Source organism: Acomys russatus, chromosome 16, assembly GCF_903995435.1.
Source record: "Acomys russatus chromosome 16, mAcoRus1.1, whole genome shotgun sequence".
In the NCBI taxonomy this organism is placed as follows: domain Eukaryota; kingdom Metazoa; phylum Chordata; class Mammalia; order Rodentia; family Muridae; genus Acomys; species Acomys russatus.
In genome coordinates this window covers 44,930,442-44,951,390 of record NC_067152.1, presented here as the reverse complement: position 1 = coordinate 44,951,390, position 20,949 = coordinate 44,930,442, and the positions used below count along the sequence as shown (strand labels likewise).

The following is a 20,949-nucleotide window of genomic DNA, read 5'->3' as shown; positions in this document are numbered from 1 at the left end:
CTGTGCAACAGTGGGGCCAGGCAGGCTACCTCACACTCACCAGGCTCCCTAGTGTCTCAAAAGCACCTAGGGCCACCTGATCTTGCTGCCTGCCCTGCTCCCAGGGAAAGGGCGTTCCAAGGAGATCGAGCTGGCCTCTGCATTAGCTGCTGCCAGCTGCATGCCCTTCCCTAGTACAGTCAGGGTAGAGGTGAGCTCCGTTCTTGCCTGGGTGTGTGTGATGGTGTGGGTGATGGAGTGGGAATGTGGGGGGTGCTGGACAAGCGTGTCCTGTCAGGAGGCCAGTGACAACAGCGTGTTCACTGTTGGCAAGTAGCCCCCATGACAGGAGTGATGGCTGACTAGCGCCTGGGCAGGTCCAATCCTCTGCTACCTTAGAGGCGACAAGAGAGACAGCTGACAGCCCAGGGCCCTAGCCAGATGCAGTGTTGAGGCCCCGGTTCTCAATGATCTAGAGGCGGGTCTTATCTGGAGATACACCCCTATGTCCCCTGTCTCCCAATTTCCAGGACAGAACCAGAGAGTTTGGGCTGGGATCACACATCAAGAGCCAAGAATGCAGGGAGTGCATCTGCTATGGGGCAGTTGACAGGAGTAATGCACATTAGCTGGGTCCCTGGAGCCAGGGAGATGGCCGTTACAGGTTAGGCTCAAAACCAGAAATATAGAAGTCTCACAATGCAGCTAGCTGGAAAGAGAGCTAGGCCCTTGAGTGAACTTTCAGCTGCAGGGTGCCCCAGGCCTTGGAGGTCAAGGGCAGCCTCTTGGGTGGCAGCTTCTGCCCAGGACTGGTGCCTTAGCAGCTTGTCCTCAGAGCCTCAGAGCACAGAGGCTTGCAGACGCTGTCCGTGCAGAGCTGATCAAACACAGCTTGAAGTGTCTGACAAGACACTTGGCAGTCATAGTGGGACACTCTTATGGTGAGGGTCATGCAAAAAATGAGGGTCCACGTTGTTGAAGAATGGGTTGCGGCAAGGGCAGGTGCCTTGGATGTTGTCGAGTAAAACGAAAAGCAAAATCAAAAAGACATTCAGCGAGTTCCATACTTAATGCCTGTGCACGTTTCACTCAGTGTCTTAGTTCAACAGGAACTAATGAAAATGTAATTGAATGGACCTGAAGCCAGATATTCAACAAGAATGCAGTGTGTGTGTGTGTGTGTGTGTGCGTGTGTGTGTGTGCGCGCGTGTGTGCGCGTGTGTGTGCATGTGTGCGTTGTGCGCATGTGTGTGTGCATGCATGTGTGTGTGCGCGCGCGTGTGTGCATGTGTGTGTGTGTGCGTGTGTATGTGTGTGTGTGTGTGTGTGCGTGTGTGTGTGTGTGTGTGTGTTGTTGGAAGGGTTTCCTGGATGGTAGGAACAGTCCTCCTGTGCTCTCTCTCTCCTTCCTCACACCCCGCCCCAACCCCATTCCTGAATTTCATCTCTAGGGCCAATCAACTGGCTGTGGTGGCCCAGGCCTATAATTCCAGCACTTACGAGGTGGGACAGAATGGTCAGAAATTCAAGGTCTCATATATATATACATATATATATATATATATATATATATATACACACACACACACACACACACACACACACACACACACTCTTATACACACACACACACTCACATACACACGTAGATAGTAGTGAGTTTGAGCCTAGCTGGAGGAACATGAGCCCCTGTCTCATGTGCAGTAGCAGGAAAGAGAAGAGTGAGGGTGTCTGAGTGGCACAGCAGTTGTCTGGCATGTGCTGGACCCTAGGCTTAACCTCTAGCACCAACCACAGAACCTAAATTAATTAAAATAAATGATAAGCTTGGGTGTGGTGGCCCACATCTTTAGTTCTGGTACTTGGGAGGCAGAGACAGGCAGATCTCTGTGTCCAAGGCCAACCTGGTCTACACACCAAATTCCAGCACAGGCAGGGCTACACAGAGAAACCCAGTCTCAAAGTCTATAATCCCAGCACTCCAGAGGCAGAGGCCCACCTGGTCTAAAAAGTGAGTCCAGGACAGTCAGGACTACACAGAGAAACCCTGTCTTCAAAACAAAACAAAACAACAAAAAAATGAAAGTGTTGCTTTGATGGCTAGAAACAAGGTAATGAGCCATCACAGACTCCTTTGCTCACACGCCTCAGGCCCTGCCCTGCCTGCTGGGGTCCACCTACCAGGTTGGTGTTTTCCTTCTGCAGCTTCCGAAGGAGCTGCTGGAAGTACTTGGTCATCTTGCTGGAGGTCCCATGTTCCTGCAGCTTGTCCAGGATGGAGGCATCCATCTTTTGCCGTAGCTCCTGCTCTTGTTGGACAGCCTGCCGGGCGACCTGGAGTTCGCTCAAGACGGCCGCATGCTCCTGGGAAGGAAGAGCCAATGTGTAGGATGTGCGCATGCGTAGGGCGTGCCCGTGGCTCTCCTCCCACGGGCTGGCCGAGGGCAGCGGCCAGAGGATGGGGGCCCATGCCTCACCAGATAGCCCTTGTTCAGCATCTCCTCCGTGTCCTGCAGGGCGAGCTGGTAGGTGTTAAACTCGCTCTGCAGGCCCTCCTGCTTGCCTAAGCACTGCGTGGTCATTTTCTGCACCAGGGTGGCTTCTGTCTCCGAGCGATTCAGAAAGCGGGCCAGCTTCTCATTCTTCTCTTCCTCCTTCATGATGGACCGCTTGTAGGCTTCGATCTCGCCGTCCACGGACTTGGCCTGATGTTCGCACTCCCTGAAAAGCCCGAAGAGCGAAGAGCATCTTGGGCGAGCCGACACCAGAGAAACGGGCACACGGCTGTCCTCCACTCAGAAGAATCCCACCGAGGGGATCCCACACGCAGAGACAAAAAACTTGGGTGCAAACCCTTACCTTAAGTGCTATTTGTGTGTGTGTGTGTGTCTTCTAGTTTGCTATTCTGTTGCTGTGATAAAACTCTGACCAGAAGCAACTTGGGGAGGAGGAAGGGCTTGTTTGGCTGGCACCGTTAAGGTGTGAAGGGAGCCAAGGTGGGACCTGGAGGCAGGCACTAAAGCTCAGCCAGCTTCCTCACACAACGCTGGGCGGGCGGGGGAGGTCCACAGTGGACTCAGCCCGCCCGCATCAGTCACTAATCAAGAAACAGACATGCGCAGGGCCGTCTGATAGAAGTAATGCTCCAGCTGAAGTTCCAGGCGGCCGCTCTAGTTTATGTCAAATTGAGAAAACCCAATGGGGCAGTATGTCTTCCTGAGTCACTTTCCGCCTATTACGAGCACGCCTTTAATCCCAGAACTCGGGAGGCAGAGGCAGGCGAATCACTGTGAGTTCAAGGCCAGCCTGGTCTACAAACCGAGTCCAGGACAGCCGAAGCTACACAGAGAAACCCTGTCTTGAAAAACCAACCAACCAACCAAACAAAACGTATTATTGGGGCTGGAGAGGTGGCTCAGTGGTTAAGAGCACTGCCTGCTCTTCCGAAGGACCTGGGTTCAATTCCCAGCACCCACATGGCAACTCACAACTGTCTGTAACTCCAAGGTCTGACACCCTCACACCAATGTACACAGATTAAAGTTAAATAAAATATTTTTTAAAAAAAGGAAAAAGAAAAAATGTATTATCAGTGTGTGTGTGCGCGCACGTGCATGTGTGTCACGGCACATGTGTGGAGGTCAGAGGACAACTTGTATCTTTTTCTACTGAGGCATATCTGTGGTCTAAATGTGTGGCCCGGGCTAGTCTCAACCTTGTGATCCTCCTGCCTCTGGCTCTTCAGCATTTCCAACCAGCACTTGCCACTACAGCTGGCTTGCATTTTATATGAAAAACTAAAAACCGTGAGTTTTGGTACAGGGCCGGGCGTGCACGCCACGGCATGTGTACAGGTCAGAAGACAGCCTCTGGGGAGAGTCATTGCTCTCTTCAACCATGTGGGGCTTGGGGACTGAACCTGAACCATCAGACTTGGTAGCACGTGTCTTTTACCCTCCGAGCCATCTTATTGGCCCCACCTTAATGTTTGAGACAGGGTCTCTCACTGAACCTGGAGCTCAGTGACATGGCTAGGCTGGTTGGCCAGGGAGCCCCATCTCCCCAGTCCTGGAATATAAGTGGCACCCTCAGCTGGAGAGGTGGCTCGCGGTTAAGAGCACTGGCTGCCCTTCCAGAGGACTCAGGTTCCATTCTCAGCGCCCATGTGGTGGCTCACAACCATCCATAACTCCGGTGCCAGGGGATCCGGTGTCTTCTGGCCTTTGTGTATAGTGCACGTATGGGGCTGCACAACAGACGGTACATATACATACATATACATACATATACACACATACACACATATACATACACATACACACACATACACACATATATACATACACACACACACACACACAGAGACACACACAACACACCACAGACATACACACAGACACACACAGACATCACACACATGAGGACAACACACACAATACAGACCAACCACAACACATCACTATACAGACAACAACACGACAGACACACAGACACAGAGACAGACACACATACATACATAGACACACAGACACACATACACAGCAGACACATACAGAGACACAACAGACACCACACAGACATACAGACATCAGACAGACAGAACAGACATAGACAGACATACACACACATACACGCACACAACACAGACACACACATACACACACATACACACACATACATACATACACATACATACACATACATACACATACATACATATACATACATACACACACATATACATACATACATATACATACACACATACACACACATACATGCACACATACATACATACACATACATACATACACACATACACACATACACATACATACACATACATACACATACATACATATACATACACACACATACATACATACACATACATATACATACATGCATGTAGGCAAAACACCTACCTATGATAAATAGGTGTGGTGGCACACAGCTTTTTTTTTTAAGGTTTATTTATTTTTTATTATTACATATACAAGTGCTGTGCCTGCATGTACCCCTGCACACCAGAAGAGGGCATCAGATCACATTATAGATGGTTGTGAGCCACCATGTGGTTGCTGGGAATTGAACTCAGGACCCCTGGAAGAGCAGCCATCTCTCCAGCCCCAGCACACATCTTTAATCCCAGCCCTCAGGAAGCAGAGGATCTCTGAGCCTGAGGCCAGCCTGGTCTACATAACGAGCTCCAGGACAGCCAGGGCCACACAGAGAGACCCTGTCTCTGAAACCCTGGTGCCTGGCTTTCTTATATGGGTTCTGGGGGACTGAACTCAGGTCACTTGCGCTTCTACAGCCCGACTAACGAGCTACTGACCACGGCATCTCTCTGGCTGCAGACAGTTATTTCCTAGTGTAGCAACAGGACTGTTGTTGGAACCTGTTGAGAATCAAAGTTTACAAGTCTTGGCTGTTGTGAAAGGAAATGGATGAGATAGGGATAAAAAGACGGGGAGGAGGGGCTGGAGAGACAGCTCAGAGGTTAAGAGCACTGGCTGCTCTTCCAAAGGTCCTGAGTTCAATTCCCAGCACCCACGTGGTGGCTCACAACCATCTATGATGAGATCTGGTGCCTTCTTCTGACAGGCATGCCGAACACTGTGTACATAATAAATAAGTAAGTCTTTAAAAAAAAAAAAAAAGATAGAGACGGGGAGGAATCCAAGGGCCAGGTACTCCCGGGAAGGTCACCTGCCCGGCATGGTGATGCTCCCTGCTCTAGACAGCTCAACCCCGTGCCTGGGGACGACAGTGGCCCCCCACCCCCAGCGTAACTTCTTTGTCTCCTATGGCACACGGCCGCAGGGGGTGGGGAAGCTCACAATTAACAAGCAACCCCCTTAACGATCATATCCTGGACACAGAAGTTGAATTTATTTGTGTGTAAAACTTTCCCCCTTCATCCTGAGAATTCCACTGGCAGTGTCTTTCCTTTCTTATTTAAGACAAGAATTTTGAGAGCCCTACTATGTGGCCCCAGCTGGCCTGGAACTCACTATGTGTGTAACTCGCTGACCTTAAACTCACCACCATGCCTGGCCAGAATTCCTTTAAAATCTTCTGGGCGCAGCCGTAGAGAGCAGTTCTCATGACATTTTGGTGTCGTGCCAGGCAGGCTCATAGTATTTTTTTTTTTTTTTGTTTGTTTGTTTCTGTCACTTATGGAAACAGACTCTCACTATGATGCCCAGGTTGGCCTTGGATTCCTAGGCCCAAGGGACCCTGTCAAAAGATGACCCCCCAGCTTTGGGGCTTCGGCGTGTCAGTTACAGCTGGAGGCAGAGGCTCATTTATTAGTTACATGTACAAGTGTGCAAATGTGTTGCTGAAATTGTCACTCGTCATTCCTTGAGTGCGTATTTTAAAACGCGGAGTATTGGCAGGGCGTGGTGATGCACACCTTTAATCCCAGCACTCAACAGGCAGAGGGCAGGTGGATCTCTGAGTTTGAGCAATGCCAGCATGGTCTACAAAGCGAGTTCCAGGACAGCAAGGGCTATGGGGACAGGGAGGTGGCTGTCTCAAAACCAAGCAAGCAAAAACACAAAATATGAGATATTTACTTTCCCCACAGTCTAACTAGTTTGATCTTAACAGGTGACAATATGCAACATGCCAGGGGCTTCTCGAAGCCCCTGGAGGGGTGTGACCATCACAGTCCTTGCACCGCCTATGAAGGTGTGTACTTTGGAAACCAGAAGCTCCTTCCTTGATACTAATATGGAAAAGTCGCACAGCCCCTAGCAGAGTCAGAACAAGCCCAGACTCTGTCTATACAGCAGCCTAAAGTCATGAAGTGTGGCCACCCCCTGCCCCAGCGCCTGGGCGGGAAGCATCCTGGAGCCTCACAGCAAACACTGAGTGGCTTGGGGGCTGCTCAGGTGATTCAGGGGCAGAGATGGAAGGCACAGGATAGCATACTGTGCTTTAAGGCAGGAGACGCAGACATGTGCATCCATGCCCGGAGGCGGGGGCGGAGGGGTACACGGACACCTGAGGCTGTGCTCGGGAGGACACTCGGGCTAAAGGTTGGAAGGAGGAGCCAGCTTTCCGGTGCTTCTAATCAAGGTGCTGTTGTTTCCTCAAAACATTCACTTTCAAAAGAGACAAGAAGGGTATAACCAAACTAGGTGGGGATGACTGGGGGACAAGGCAAAGGGTGGGCTATTTACACAGGACACACGGGGTTCCAGATGTGCAAGAGAGCTAAAAAAAAAAAAAGGGACTGCCACTGAGGTAGCACCTTCACCTGGGGAAACCTGAGAACTCGCACAGGGCACAGGTCATCATCAGCCTTGCACGGTGTTCAGTCTCCTGGAGTTCTGAGGTGGTACTGAGATGCCTGGTGTGGGCACTGGGAACGGAACTTAGATATTCTGAAAGAATAGCACGCTCTCTTAACTTCTGAGCCATCTTCCAGCACTTAGCACCTAGTAAGGCAGTGACTCTCCAACATGGATCAAGCCTCTGTGGGGGCTACGCAGGAGCCAGGAGCCCCTCACGTGTGTGATGCTGGCTGTGATCTCCCTTCATGGAAATTACAACAGGACTTTGGCTGGACTGCAGCCCTAGGGCAGAACAACCCAGAACAACCTGGGAAGGGGCTGCCGGTTCCCTGCTTGGACGCGAAAACTGCTGATCAAAGAGACACCTTTGTCTCCCACAGATAAGTGACTCTTTCTGATAAGCTGCCTGGAAACCTGACCTGAGGGCTTGGCTTCTCCCAGTCCTGGTGACACTGAAGGAGTGGTCCTGCTGGTCACTCTCCCGCCCTAGCGTCTTTGGACCAGGGTCTCCCTGGCAGCTGTCCTGGGGGGTGTACCTGAGTGCATCCAGCACGGTCCTGTACGCCTCATTACGGTGTTTCATGCCCACTAGGCTGGTTGTCCACTGCTGCAAGATACGCTTCTTCTCCACGGCAATGGTGTCGATCTCTGTGATGGCCTGAAGGGCAGGTGATAGACACAGACACAGTGGGAAACGGTGGGAGCCACCGTCTGCAGCCTGCCTCTCCTCCCAAGTTCACCTTGACATTTATTTTCTTCTTCTTTTGTTTGTTTGTTTGGAGACAAGATTTCTCTGTGTAAGCCTGGCCACCCTGGAATTCACTGTGTAGACAAGGCTGGCCTCTAACTCAGAGGTGCCGTCTCTGCTGAAATGAAAGGTGTTCGCCAGCATTCCTGGCCCTTTAACAAATCAGCAGAGGGGCAGCAGGGTAGGGAACACAGCTTTGAAGAGGCCTGGGCCCGCCAAGGAGCCTGTGGGCAGTTTCTGGGGCTCAGTGCTGGGAGCTGAGGAGACGGACTCTGTCAGGTAGAAGAGGATGCCCACTCCGCACTGATGCCAAGGTAGGACCTAGTGACTGTCATGGATGGGGCTGGGGTCATTCAGGCAGGGGGGCCCCACAGGGCCCACACCTCTGCCCCCGATGGACTCTTGCCCAGGGTAGGCATCTGGCTTGGAAGAGTGCGCCTCCCTCTGCTGGGGACCAGGATGTAGAACTAGCCTTCAGGTGGGGAAGGAGGTCCAGAGGGAGGATCCTGTGGAGGCCAGAGGGCATCCTAAGGTTCCAGGAGCCATCCACCTGTTTTTAAGGCCTCGCCGGCCTGGAACTCTCTAATTAGTCTAAGCAGTCTGACCAGCAAGCCTTCCCAGCACTGAGACTGCTAGCGTGCCGCTACGCAGCCAGACTTTTATGTGAGTGCGGGGGATCGATTTGGAGTACGGGGGATCGAATTCAAATCCTCAGGCTTGTGCGGCATAGCATTTCATTGCCTTGATGATCTCTCCTGGCCAGTCTGGCATTTTTAACACACACACACACGCACACACATTTTTAACACATACACACACATATGCAGGCACGCACGCATACACACACACACACACACGCTGTGTGCACGCCTTGTACTCACTACTTTGAAATGAAGTTCAAATAGTGGACCGGCTAAGGGGTCTGGATTGATGCCCTGACAGTCACAGGGGGGGTCGGGCATCCCTTTGGGTCGTCCTTGGCAGTGACCTGCCTTTAACCATTTCCCAGCTCCTCACTGGTTCACCTGAACAGCGACCAGGTGTGTGGCTGCAGGCCTCCCAATGTCTGCCTGCTGAGAAAAACTGGACAGACCTCGGGACTCTGCTGAGGACAGGGGCAAAGGTGCCAGTCAGCGAGCCAAGGAAGGGAAGAGCCCTGATGGGCGAGTCCAAGGTCATCGTCAGCTACAGGGCAAGTTTGAGGCCGATTGAGGCACATAAGACCCTGTCTCAAAGAAAAAGCAAGATCTGTAAAGGGAAGTGTGAGGAGTCTGGGCTGGACGGGTCATAAGACCTTAATGGATTAAGCAGGGCCACCAACAGAAGGTGGAGATGGGGGGGGGGGAGCACGGGGGGAGGAGGTCACCTGCCATCCTAGAGCAATGCCCACAGGCATTTCTCCCTGGCCGAGGACCCTTGTCACAAGCCTGCTGTGCTCTGGACGAACTTATTCCTTCCAATTCTCCTTGGAGTAAGTCCCCCTGGGGAGGAGGAGCCAGGCGGGCGCTAAGAGGCCATTAGAACCTGTCCTCTGGGGTGATTTGTGAACTAACGGGGATTTTCCCTATAGAACTCCGCTTGGCTTGGTCATACTCTCTCCCTATTCTCACCTCAGACTTTGCCAGCAAGCAGGCCAGCTCCAGACGTGACCCGCCCTTGTACTAGACCATGAGCCAAGGACGGCTTCCAAGGCTGTACCACTGAGCTATCCTGGTTTGTCAGTGGCTGTGTGGCGGGGGGTGGGGGGGGTGGGAGGGTGTCCTGTCCTCTTTTCCCTCTGCTGGTGGCCGTGCTTTATGTGGTCTGCCACCTCTTGACCCTTCCTTCTCTACAGATCCTGCACCTTTTCTCTGAGGCAGCATCTCGTGCGTCTGAGTTGCGTGTGGCAGAGAGTGAGCTTCAACTCCAGACAGTCCTGTGTCTGTCTTCCAAGGGTTGGAATTACAGGCCTGTATCACCACGCTGGGTGTATGCAGTGCTGGAGATCAAAGCCACGCCTCGTGCATGCTGGGCGAATGCTCTGCCAACGGAGCTGCACACCCAGCCCCACCTGGTGGAGTGTACACAAAGGCCTCCGAGGCCCAGGGCTAGGAATGCATTTTTCCTGTTTCTTCTGGCAACTCTCCCTCAGCACCCATCCCACTACTATTACTGTTATTCTGAATTTTGTGTCTGGGTATTCTGCCAGTCTATGCATTGCCTGTGTGCCTAGTGCCCAGAGAGGCCAGAAGAGGGCACTGGATCCCCTGGGACTAGAGTTAGAGATGGTCATGGGCCACCGTGTGGGCTCTGGCAATGAGCCGGGGTCTTCTGGAAGGTCAGCCAGCATTCTTAACCACGGAGCCATCGGCCCAGTGTGCATCCTTCTTAAACCTCTGAACCCATGTGGTATTTACTTTAGTAGTTGGTGAGGGGAAAGATTTAAACTTTTCTCCAAGTGGTTAACGGAGGCCCCAGAACCATGGAGCACAGTTCCATCCGCAGCTAGGTTTGGTGCTGATGGGGCTGCCTGGGGGATCTCTGGAGTGCTGCGGCTTGCCCGGCTATTCTTAGGTCTAGGAGCACCTTGCAGCACAGTGCCTGTAGCCTTGTGGTATGTGTGAGCTCTATCCTAGCTTGGCAGGGACCCTTTCATCTCTAGGAAGCCTTTGGTTCTGGTCAAACCCGATAGCTGGACTTTTCCCTTCCCTTCCCTTCTCTTCCTTTCCCTCCTTTCCTTGCCCTCCGCTCCCCTTTCCCTCTGCTCCCCTTCCCTTCCCTCCCCTTCCTTTCCCTCCCTCCCCTGCCCTCCCTTCCCTTCCCTTCTCTCTCCTCCCCTTCCATTCCCTTCCCTTCCCTTCCTTGCCCTTCTTTCCCTCCCCTCCCCTCCCTTGGAGATTCCCATATAAACTCAAGATTAAAGATGACAGGTTTGCTTGGACCTTTGGATTGGAACACACAGGTTTGATGAGCTAGGCTCACAGGCTGGAGCAGGCAGGAGGACTGTCGCAGTGAGTCATCTCTTCTGCCCCTTTTTACAGCCTGCCTTCCCACCTGTGCTGCCCACACACTGTGAAATGTGGATGGCTGACACTCAGGTGGGGTGCTGCCTCTGCTCCTGGTTGCAGGCCCCAGGATATTCCTTGGTAACTGTGACTCTGGGGTGGCCTGCAGTAGCTCCTCCATTGTCCCTTCTACACAGGGCAGAGAAGGTGCTACCTGGGAACAATGCTGCCTACGCTGCTGACAATTGTCACCGAGACTTCAGTCCTCTAAGGAAGAGGCCACACCGGAACTACATGGTGTCATAAGTACAGGAGAGGATACCATATCTGACCACCTTGCAGGCCCTGCCACCCACTCACTCACTGACCACCAACGAGTTGTCTCTCCTGGACCCAGTGGCAACAGCCAGCTGTTCTCAGATGCGGGAGACACGCAGATGTGCAAGCCCCTTAGTGACTAGCTGCAGACACCGCTGGTGGCCGTGGCTTACAGACTGGTGCTGTCTGGTTGAACCTGCCAGGCCAGGTGTAGGTGAAGGGGAGCGTGGCTTCTGCTCCAGAGCTGGCCTCGGAGGGAGGTGCTCTTACCTCACTCACTGCTTTCCTGAGAATCCGAGTGTCCTCAGCCTGGGACAAGCACTGAGCCTCAAACAGGCAGATGCTTTCTTCCAGCTGGTGTGCCCTTTCGGTGAGCTGGTCCACAAACAGGTCCTGAGGAAAAAGACAGGGGATGGTAAGGAGCTGTCCACAGCGGAGGCTGATTCTCCACCAGCTTGGCGAGGCCGAGCACCTCTTGCGGCTGGCAAAGCTTCTGTAGCGACGAGCTATGTACTGGCTTACAGGAATACCTGCTTACAGGAATACCTGCTTCTTCTTCTCCGTCTCCGCACGGATCTTCTCAGTCTCCGTCTTGTTCACCACCTGCTTCATTACTTGGATGTCATCACGCAGGTCCTGGTCTATGTTCTGCATGTAGAAGAGGTGCAGAGCCAGGCTGTCCATCTCAGTCTGCAGGGCCGCCACTGTGGGGAAGGGAGCCGGTCAGCAAGTCCACCCTTGGCACCACATCCTGCACGTGGCCCTCCTTTGAGGAGAAACTGGAGACTCCTGTGACCCCGGCTGCCTGGAACCAGCTATGCGGATTGGGCTGCTTGAGACTTGCAGGGATCCCTGCTTCTGCCTCCCAAGTGCTGGGATTAAAGTTCTGTGGCGCCAAGCTTGGACGGAGTCTCATCATTTTTGATTTTTGAGAGAGTCTTTTTGTATCCCAGGCTGGTTCTCAAACTACTGGCTTTGCCTCCACCACGTTCCCAATGCTAGGATTTATAGGCGTGTGCCACTACATCTAAACTAGGGATTGCCTCCGCGTGAGTGTGTGTGTGTGTGCCTGTGTGTGTGTACCCACATGTGTTCACGTGTACAGAAGTTAGAGGTAGAGGCTAGTTGTTTCCCCTCTCTCTCTACCTTACTTGCTTTTTACTTTTTTCTTCTTCTCCTCTGCACCCCCGCTCCTTCATATGCATGGATGATATATCTGCATGCATGTGTGTGTGCCTGTGTGTGTGTGTGTGTGTGCCTCTGTGTGTGTGTGCCTGTGTATGTGTATGCCTCTGTGTGTGTGCGTGCCTCTGTGTGTGTGTGTGTGTGTGTGTGTGTGTGTGTGTGTGTGTGTGCCACATGCATGCCTTGTGCCCTCATAGAGTATAAGAGGACACTAGGTTCCCTAATACTGGATTCACAGATGGTTGTGAGTTGTCATGTGGGTGAAAAATTGCCAGTGCTTTTTTTCTTTTCTTTTTTTTTTCATTTTTTTCTTTCTGGTTTGTTTTTTCGAGACAGGGTTTCTCTGTGCCTCCTTGGCTGTCCTGGACTCACTCTGAAGGCCAGGCTGGCCTCAAACTCACTGAGCTCTGCCTGCCTCCTCCTCCCTGAGTGCTGGGATTGCAGGTGTGAGCAACCACCGCCTGACACAGGCAGTTCTCTTAACTCCTGAGCAGTCTCTCAGTCCCTGCCTTATTGCTTGAGGAGATCACTCACAGAAGCTGGAGCTGACAGATTTGGCAAGACTAGCCGGCCAGCAAGCCCTCAGGATGTCCTTGTCTCTCCCATCTAGACCCCACTGTGCCCGGCTTCTCAGGTGGCACCCGGGACGCAGACTCAGACGCTCAAGCTTGAATAGACCGCGCCTCACCCGCTGAGCTGCGTCCTCAGCCTCCGCGTGGTGCATAAACTATAAAGGCCAAAGGATTCCTAACAATCAGAGGGCAGAAAGGAGCAAGACTGCAGTCAGACATGGAGGTGCAGCTCGGCCATCCCAGCACCCAGGAAGCAGAGGCAGGAGGGTCACAGGTTCTAGGACAGACAGAGCAACATAGTGAGACCATGTCTCAAAAAAGCGTGTGTGTGTGTGTGTGTGTGTGTGTGTGTGTGTGTGTGTGTGTGCACGCACACGCGCGCTAGATAAGGCCTCGCACCCATCTCACAGGTTCTTACCAGTTAAGAGTGAGGCATCTTAGGCAGAACCCGAAGGTCTCCCTCGTCCCCCAGAAGAGCCCTAAGCTCATCAGGCAGCTTAGGGCCACTGAAACCCGCACGGACAGACCCATGCTGGTGAGGCTGGGGATGGCGGCTGCCCTCAGGGAGAGAACCTCCTGGGGGCACAAGCCACATCACTTACAGTTCAGTGGATCTCCTTAACAAAACTGACAGGGGACTGCTGTGAGGCTGGGGAGATGAGGTAGGTACTGAGGAAGCTACACTCCCATCAGCAGTGGTTCAGCTCAGCCGCAAGCACCTGCCCAACGTGTGCATGGCCCCGGCTCCACCCCCAGCACTGCAAACATAAATAAGAAAAGAGCCATGGGTCATAAATAATAAACTAATAAATAACCTCTGATGAGTAAGTACAGTTTATCAGCAGTTAGGAGCACTCACTGCTCTGGCAGAGACCCTGAGTCCAGTTGCGCCCAGCACCACAATGGCAGGTCACAACCACCCCTAACTCCAGACCTAATGCCCTTTTCTCACCTATGTGAGCTCTGGTATGAACACAGTGCACACACATACATACAGGCAAAACACTCATTCACAAGGCAAGCTCAATGCACTTAGGGGGCAGAGGCAGGCAGATTTCCACTCATTTGAGGCCATCCAGATCTACCTAGTGAATTCCAGGCCAGCCAAAGCTACATGGTGAGACCCTGTCTCAAAACAAAACAAAACAAAAAACCACACCCATACTCATAAAATAGAAACAAATATTCAAAAATAAGAAAAAATGAATAGATAGCCAGGAGACAGACAGACAGATGGACGGATGATAAATAGATAGAAGATGTGGGCAGTAGCCCAGAACGTTGCCTGTTCAAATGATGATGGGTTTACACAGAAAGCTGAACTGCACGTCAGTTGTTGGGTAAAGACTGTTGGACTCAGGTATCCTCAAAGGGCGCAGTTTAGGCTTGAGGAGGGAAAGAGTCTTTTTTCTTTTTTAATATTTATTTATTATTATGCATACAGTGCTGAAAAGGGCATCAGATCACATTATAGATGGTTGTGAGCCACCATGTGGTTGCTGGGAATTGAACTCATGACCTCTGGAAGAGCAGTCAGTGCTCTTAACCGCTGAGCCATCTCTCCAGCCCAAGGGAAAGAGTCTTAAAATACAAGATGAAGCCGGGCATGGTGGCACACACCTTTAATCCCAGCACTTGGGAGGCAGAGGCAGGCGGATTGTTGTGAGTTCAAGGCCAGCCTGGTCTACAAAGTGAGTCCATGACAGCCAGGGCTGTTATACAGAGAAACCCTGTCTCGAAAAACCAAAGCCAAACCAAACCAAACCAAGCAACCAACCAAACAAAACCTCCAAAAAACAAAAAACAAGATGGAAAACCCTGGTGCACTGGAGCACGCCTTGGAAGGGAAGATGGGAGGGGGCCTAGGAAGGAGAGAGCCAGGCTGGAACTGGTTTGAGGTGCTTTCTGCCTCTGTCTCTGCACAACCAGGGGCTCATCTGGCTGCTGGGGTTTTCTTTGTGGCAGCTTTTAGTCATTTGCCTGCCAAGAGCCTGTTGTACATCTGGGGCTTTGCCTCTGTTGAGCTCCGTGGGCCCATGTGTCACAGTTAACAGTGTGAAAGCTTTTCATCTGTGATGTCTTAAAGCATTTCGGCTGCTCTCTCTATCCTGTCTTCTGTCTGCCTAACACATGTGTGAGGTCACTCAAAGGAGCTCAGAGTTCATGGGTTCCCCTGCCTCTGTCTGATTTACTTGGGGCAATTTCTGTATAAGTACCGCGTGCTAACCGATTGCACCACTGGAACATGCTTTGGGATCGCTTGAGTCCAGGATTTCTGGGCTGCAGATGTCTGTCTGCACTACATTCGGCATCAATATGGTGACCTCTCGGGAGCTGGGGTAGGGTCGGGGGATGGCACCACCAGGTTGCCTAAGAAGGGGTGAACGGGCCCAGGTTGGGGCAATTTCTATTCAGAGAACTTGTCCGTTTCAACCCTCACTTAGGAGTTGTTTCTCCAAGTGGAAAAGGTGGGTGGAGACCGTGCGCTGGGGGCAAGTGCTGCCTGACTACACCTTCGTCTGAGCACAAGGCCTTTAGAGGTTAACAAGATTGGATGTGGTCACTGTGGTGGTCCTCGGCTCTAGGACAGAGTGATGGCCACAGGGGGACACAGGGAGAAAACTCTGTTCACTACAGATGTGAAGGGCCTAGGAGGACCCAGTCCTGCTAGGAGCTCAGAGTGGGGACTGAAGCAGGCTACCTCTCGCTCCCACCTGAGTGAGCAAGGGTGTGTATCACACACTTCCTGAGTGTGCCAAGGTCACCTTATCTTTCCCACGTGAGTAACTGAGTCCATATTTTAATTATTCTTCTACGTTTTTATCCCTTCAGGTGTTAGTGAGCATGAGTTGATTTCACAGTTTAACTGCCCTGAAGCCGGTTTCCTGCTTGGGAGCGCTTGCTTATCTCCCCAGTGTCGGTCTCTTGCTGGCTGGCTCATGAAAGTGATGAGAGTGCCCTGTGTCCTGAAAACGTGAATTCTTGCACAACTCCCATGCTGTGCCCCTCAGTGTTACTCTATAGTCTATTATATGTCAAAGGGGAGATAAAGGTGTGGTCAGCCCTTGCAGAGAGAGAAGCGCATGTGAGCCGTGGCAGATGGGAGCGCGATGCTCCTTCTGGTCCTGAGGGGGGCGTGGCTTCGTGGGGGACCCTGCTTATGACGTACACAAGTGCGGCCCATCTCACGCGATCCCGGGCTACCTGGTTTCCTCTCAGCTGTCCCTCAGCCCCTCTGGGCTGCTGCTGGCTGGCTTGGGGTGCTGTCCTCATCAGCTCTGGTGCCCAGCAGCATGGCCCTGTCCCATCTCTGAGCCCCACCTGCCCATTCTGCAGCCTTTCTGGATTTATCTTTTGGACCACCACAGCCCCTCCACACTTCCAGTTTGGAGTCTCTGCCCCTGACCCCTGTTGGCCTCAGTCTCTGCTGCTCTACCCAGTGAGCGGCACCGCTGGGCATTCCTTTCCTAAGAAAGGTGGACGCGTACTTGCTTTGCCAGTATGTTCAAGGACACGCGGACACTCGGGGATGGGGTGGGGAGTAGCCATGGGAGGGGTCACAGGATGCCTTACACTTCTTTCGTTCCTCGTTGGCGGTGGCGCAGGTCTTGCTGTAGAGGGCGCGGGTGGTCAGCAGCTCGTCCTCCTTCTTGCGCCTCTCGCAGGCGGCCAGGGAGTGCCTGTCGTGGCTCTTCTCCAGTTGCATCTGCAGGCGAGCCAGGTGCTGCTGGACCCCGTAGAGGTTCACGCCCAGCTCCTGCCTCTGCACTCGGGTTTGCTTGGTGGCCACATCCTGTACCAGAGGGAGGAGGAGGATTGAGGAGGCAGGTCCACGGGTGCCCCCCAGGCTGGGAGGAGGACAGGAGGCCCATACGCACCAGTTCTTCGATGTCCAGCTTCACCTTGTCCATCTGACGGTTGAGGTAGCTCTTCAGAGCCTCCTGGAATCTGATCATCAGGGGCTAAGGACAGAAAACCACAGCAGCAGTCACTTTCATGTCCCAGGCAGCGGTGCTCAGCCTAGGGAGCCAGTGGCTGGTGGTTTGTCTGTCTGTCTGTGGGAGTTGGCGTGGATGGGGTGTGCTATGGACACACAGACGATATCCCAACCAAGACTTTTACTGTGGAAGCCACGAGTCCTGGGAACCTCTTGGTCCATGAGAGACACTGCAGAGATTTGGTGCAAGGTTGTGGCTGCTGAGGCGGTGTGTGTGTGTGTGTGTGTGTGCGTGTGCGCGTGTGCGTGCACGTGTGTGTTTCTGTCTGTCTAGATTCACCAGAGGACAGTAAGGTTAAGCACAACCATTGAGCCAGCATCAAATGAGGGCTCAGGGGATTTTTTTCCCAGTGTGCTCTGGGCTCCTTCTGAGTTTCCTGGAAAACTGCAGCTCTCCAAATGTGTCACTCAAATCAAATCTGCCTTTCTTCTGCTGTGCTGCAGGTCTGGGACGAGGACCCTCAGTGTGGCTGACACAGTTAAGGCTACAGTTGAGAGGGGGTGACCCTACCCCTGTCTCTCTCCAAGATCTGGCATAGTCTGGATACATTTTGGTTGTCAGGACAAAGAAGTGAGTGGAGAGTGGAGGCTCAACAGCCTATAGGACGGAAATCCTTTACAAAGGACAATCAGTCCTCAAAACAAAACAACAAAAACAAAACAAGACAAGCAAAAACAAAAAAAAAGACAAAAACAAAAAACAAAAACAAAAACAAAAACAAAAACCCAAAAACAGTAGAGTCAAGAGCCTTGGCCTGGTTAGTTTTTTTTTGTTGTTGTTTGTTTGTTTTTTGTTTTTCATTTTTTTTCTTTCTTTCTTTTTTTTTTTTTTTCTTCATTTTGGCACAACTAGAGTCATCTGAAAAGAGGGAGCCTTAATTGAAAAGGAATGCCCACATTAGACTGGCCTATAGGCAAGACTGTGGGACATTGGTTGATAGATGACTGATGTGGGAGGGCCTGGCACACTTTGGACAGTGTAAATCCTGGGCAGGTGGCCCTGGGGTGTAGAAGAAAGCAAACAAAGAGCTGCGCGCATGGCACCCGCCTTTAATCCCAGCACTCGGGAGGCAGAGGCAGGTGGATCGCTGTGAGTTGGGGGCCAGCCTGGTCTACAAAGTGAGTCCAGGACAACCAGGCCTTGTTACACATAGAAACCCTGTCTTCAAAAACCAAAAAATCAAAACCCTAAAACAAAAAAAGAAAGAAAGAAAAAGAAAAAAAGCAAACCAAGCAAGCCACTCCTCCTTGGCTTCTACTCAGCCCCTGCTTCCTGGTTCCTGCCTCCTGGTTCCTGCCTTGAGTTCTTACCATGACTTCCTTTCATGCTGAACTCTAACAGTCCACAGAAATAAACCCTTTCCTCCCCAGGTCACATTGCTTCTCACAGGGACAGAAAATAAATGAACACATCCAGCAAACAAAATAGGAGGCCTAACTAATGAGCAACACCGCGAAGCAGACATCATCGGGAGTTGGTTGGATGCAGAAAGGGCCCCCGGGTCATTTCCCTCCCGCGCAGGGAGCAAAGCAAAACCCTAGGCCATTTTCTTACGTGGTCCGGGTCCAGAACCACCAGCTGGGCACCCTCGTCATCTGCCTCGTCACTACCTTCGGATGCCGCTCTTTGGACCAGGGCCTCTTCCTCAGGGCTGAGGGTCTGGACGTGGTCTAGAAACCGAATCCGGGTTTCTTCCTGGGGCCTGGGTGGGGGCTGAGCTGCAATAGCCAATCCGAGACACAGCAAAAATCAGCAAGACTTGATTGTCATATTCTGGGGGAGCCGGCATCGAGGCTGGCCCCACCCTTGCAGGATGTATTGGAAATCAGAAAGGAGAGCTTGAGAGCGGGTTCTCAGGCTCATCCATGGTGTCAACCACCGTTGACTCAAGCCGTCGAACAAAGGAGCCACATCCTAGCCGCAGACGAGGCTTACATGTGAAGACTGCAACAGAAGGGGGCTCCTTACTGTTGGACTTGTGTGAGCCAAGCAAGTTCCACCAGCGAGTTGCATCCCTAACTGCTGTCCCGAGTTTTGTTCTTATTTTTTTATTTTTAAGTAGGCCATACCTGCCGTATTTTATTGTCACTCAAAGCTAACATGGAGCTTTGTGAACCTAACCACACATGCGTTTGCTTCCTGGAGGTTACGCATAGTGTCCCTGGTGCACACAGTCAGATGAGGACAGAGGTGTTCTCTTCACACTCAGCAGAGGTGCATGTGTGTGTGTGTGGGGGGGGGGGCTGTCAAAGGCCGCCACTTCTGGAGACCAGGAGGCAGCTGGAAGTGGATGAGGTCAGGGCCCCTGGGTGCTGGGACCTCACTGGATCTGAAATAAGTTACGAAATGGATCCTGGGGTCTGTCTCTGCACAATGGAGAATGGCTGTGACCTCGATGGGATGGTGTGAGGACTAGCGGAGGCAGCATGGTAGATGCCCCACAGAGCCAGCGTGGCTGTTGCCAGGGCAACCCTGGCAGACGCATCCTACCTGACTGTTCCTCAGGAGCTTCCTCTGTGTCATCGACATCTGAGGAAGCCACACTTTCCACCATGCTCAGCCTGAGACGGTGTCGTGTCCCCATGGGAAAGGCTCTTTGGGTGGGGCCCTCTGGGGGTCTTGGCTGCAGACAGAGCAACAGAAACAAACGAATGAGGGCTACTGTGATTTGGTTACGGTTTAATTGTGTCCCCTCCTGCCCAGGGTTCTGCGTGGACAGACCCTCTTCTCTGCTGTCCGTATGTCAGAGGCTGGAAGCGTGTCCTGAACACACTCCACATAGGAACCTGCGTTCACTCCGCGCTGCCAGCAGGGCCCTCTAGGGGGACCACTTCCTCCTCCCTCCTCCTTCTAAATACGTTGCCTTGATAAAGATGTCTGGTTTCTGGCCCCCCCCCAAGCCTCCCCCTCCCCACTTGAGATAGAGTCTGCTTTGTAGTCCAGGCTGGCCTGGGTACTTACAACCTTCATGTCTCAGCCTCCTGAGAGCTGAAATTATAGGCCTGCGCTTTAACCCCTCCTTGGCTTTATTTTTAGCATTTGAAGGGATTCCCATGGTTGCTGAGATGGACCAGCATCCTGCGGCAGCAGCTGAGGTAAACGCTGGCCCAGAAGCTGGTGAGACACGGGCCTGTTTATGAGGAGCAAAGTGTGACCATCCTCTTTGGCCATGAGCTCCACGTCCACATGAACCAGGGGAGGGGAAACAGATACACTGAAGTGAAAAAGTTCGCCTAAGCGCCGGCATCATCTAAAGGCTAAGGGCCTCAAACCCCAGGCCACGCCCTCTCCCCACCACACCTCTGGGTTCTGAGGTTCCGAGGAACCCAGATCCTGAGGGACATTACGGAGGGCTCAGAGGCCAAAGCCTCCAGGAAGGGCTTCTACGGAGAAGCTAACGGGGTGTCTATAACGGGGTGTTTATGCATACAATGAACCCAAGACTTCCGCTGGCTTCATCCTATCTGTATCCAACACTGTCTGTATTTCTGTAGACTGAAAGCCAGACGGCAGAAGGCAAGCATGACTTTCTTAGGTGCCTCTGCCCTCTTGCTGATCATCTTTGAAACCTTCATTTCGGTGAATTTTCTAGGAACTAGACCCAAGGATGGGGCCTGGAAGCCGTGCGTAGGTCACCCACACAAAGGTGAAGGCATTGGTCAGCTGTTGCTCGCCTCACCGGATTCACAACATGTTTGTTCGCCACGCTGTCGTTTGAATCCAAGTCCCCATAGCAGCCAGGCGGGCACTTTACCACAGAAGCGCAGCACAGCCGCTAAGAGTGGGTTTGGTCATTAAGCCTAACAAACGCTCACACATGGAATCCCATTAACCTCCAAAGTTCGGAACTCTTTCAGC

At 52.4% G+C, this 20,949-nt stretch overlaps 1 protein-coding gene across 1 annotated transcript in view; it reads right to left on the bottom strand.

The window, feature by feature from the left end:
* Window positions 1-19,645, bottom strand: part of Ccdc40 (coiled-coil domain containing 40) — a 34,046-nt gene extending 14,401 nt beyond the window's left edge. The window contains exons 1-9 of the mRNA XM_051159298.1: window positions 19,582-19,645; window positions 18,646-18,809; window positions 16,972-17,055; window positions 16,667-16,886; window positions 11,883-12,040; window positions 11,607-11,729; window positions 7,823-7,944; window positions 2,457-2,700; window positions 2,161-2,343 (exon numbers count right to left, since the gene is read on the bottom strand). Coding sequence (XP_051015255.1) covers window positions 2,161-2,343; window positions 2,457-2,700; window positions 7,823-7,944; window positions 11,607-11,729; window positions 11,883-12,040; window positions 16,667-16,886; window positions 16,972-17,055; window positions 18,646-18,809; window positions 19,582-19,645 — 1,362 coding nt within the window. The remainder of the gene's footprint in view (window positions 1-2,160; window positions 2,344-2,456; window positions 2,701-7,822; window positions 7,945-11,606; window positions 11,730-11,882; window positions 12,041-16,666; window positions 16,887-16,971; window positions 17,056-18,645; window positions 18,810-19,581) is intronic.
* Between the last annotated feature and the right edge of the window lie 1,304 nt (window positions 19,646-20,949).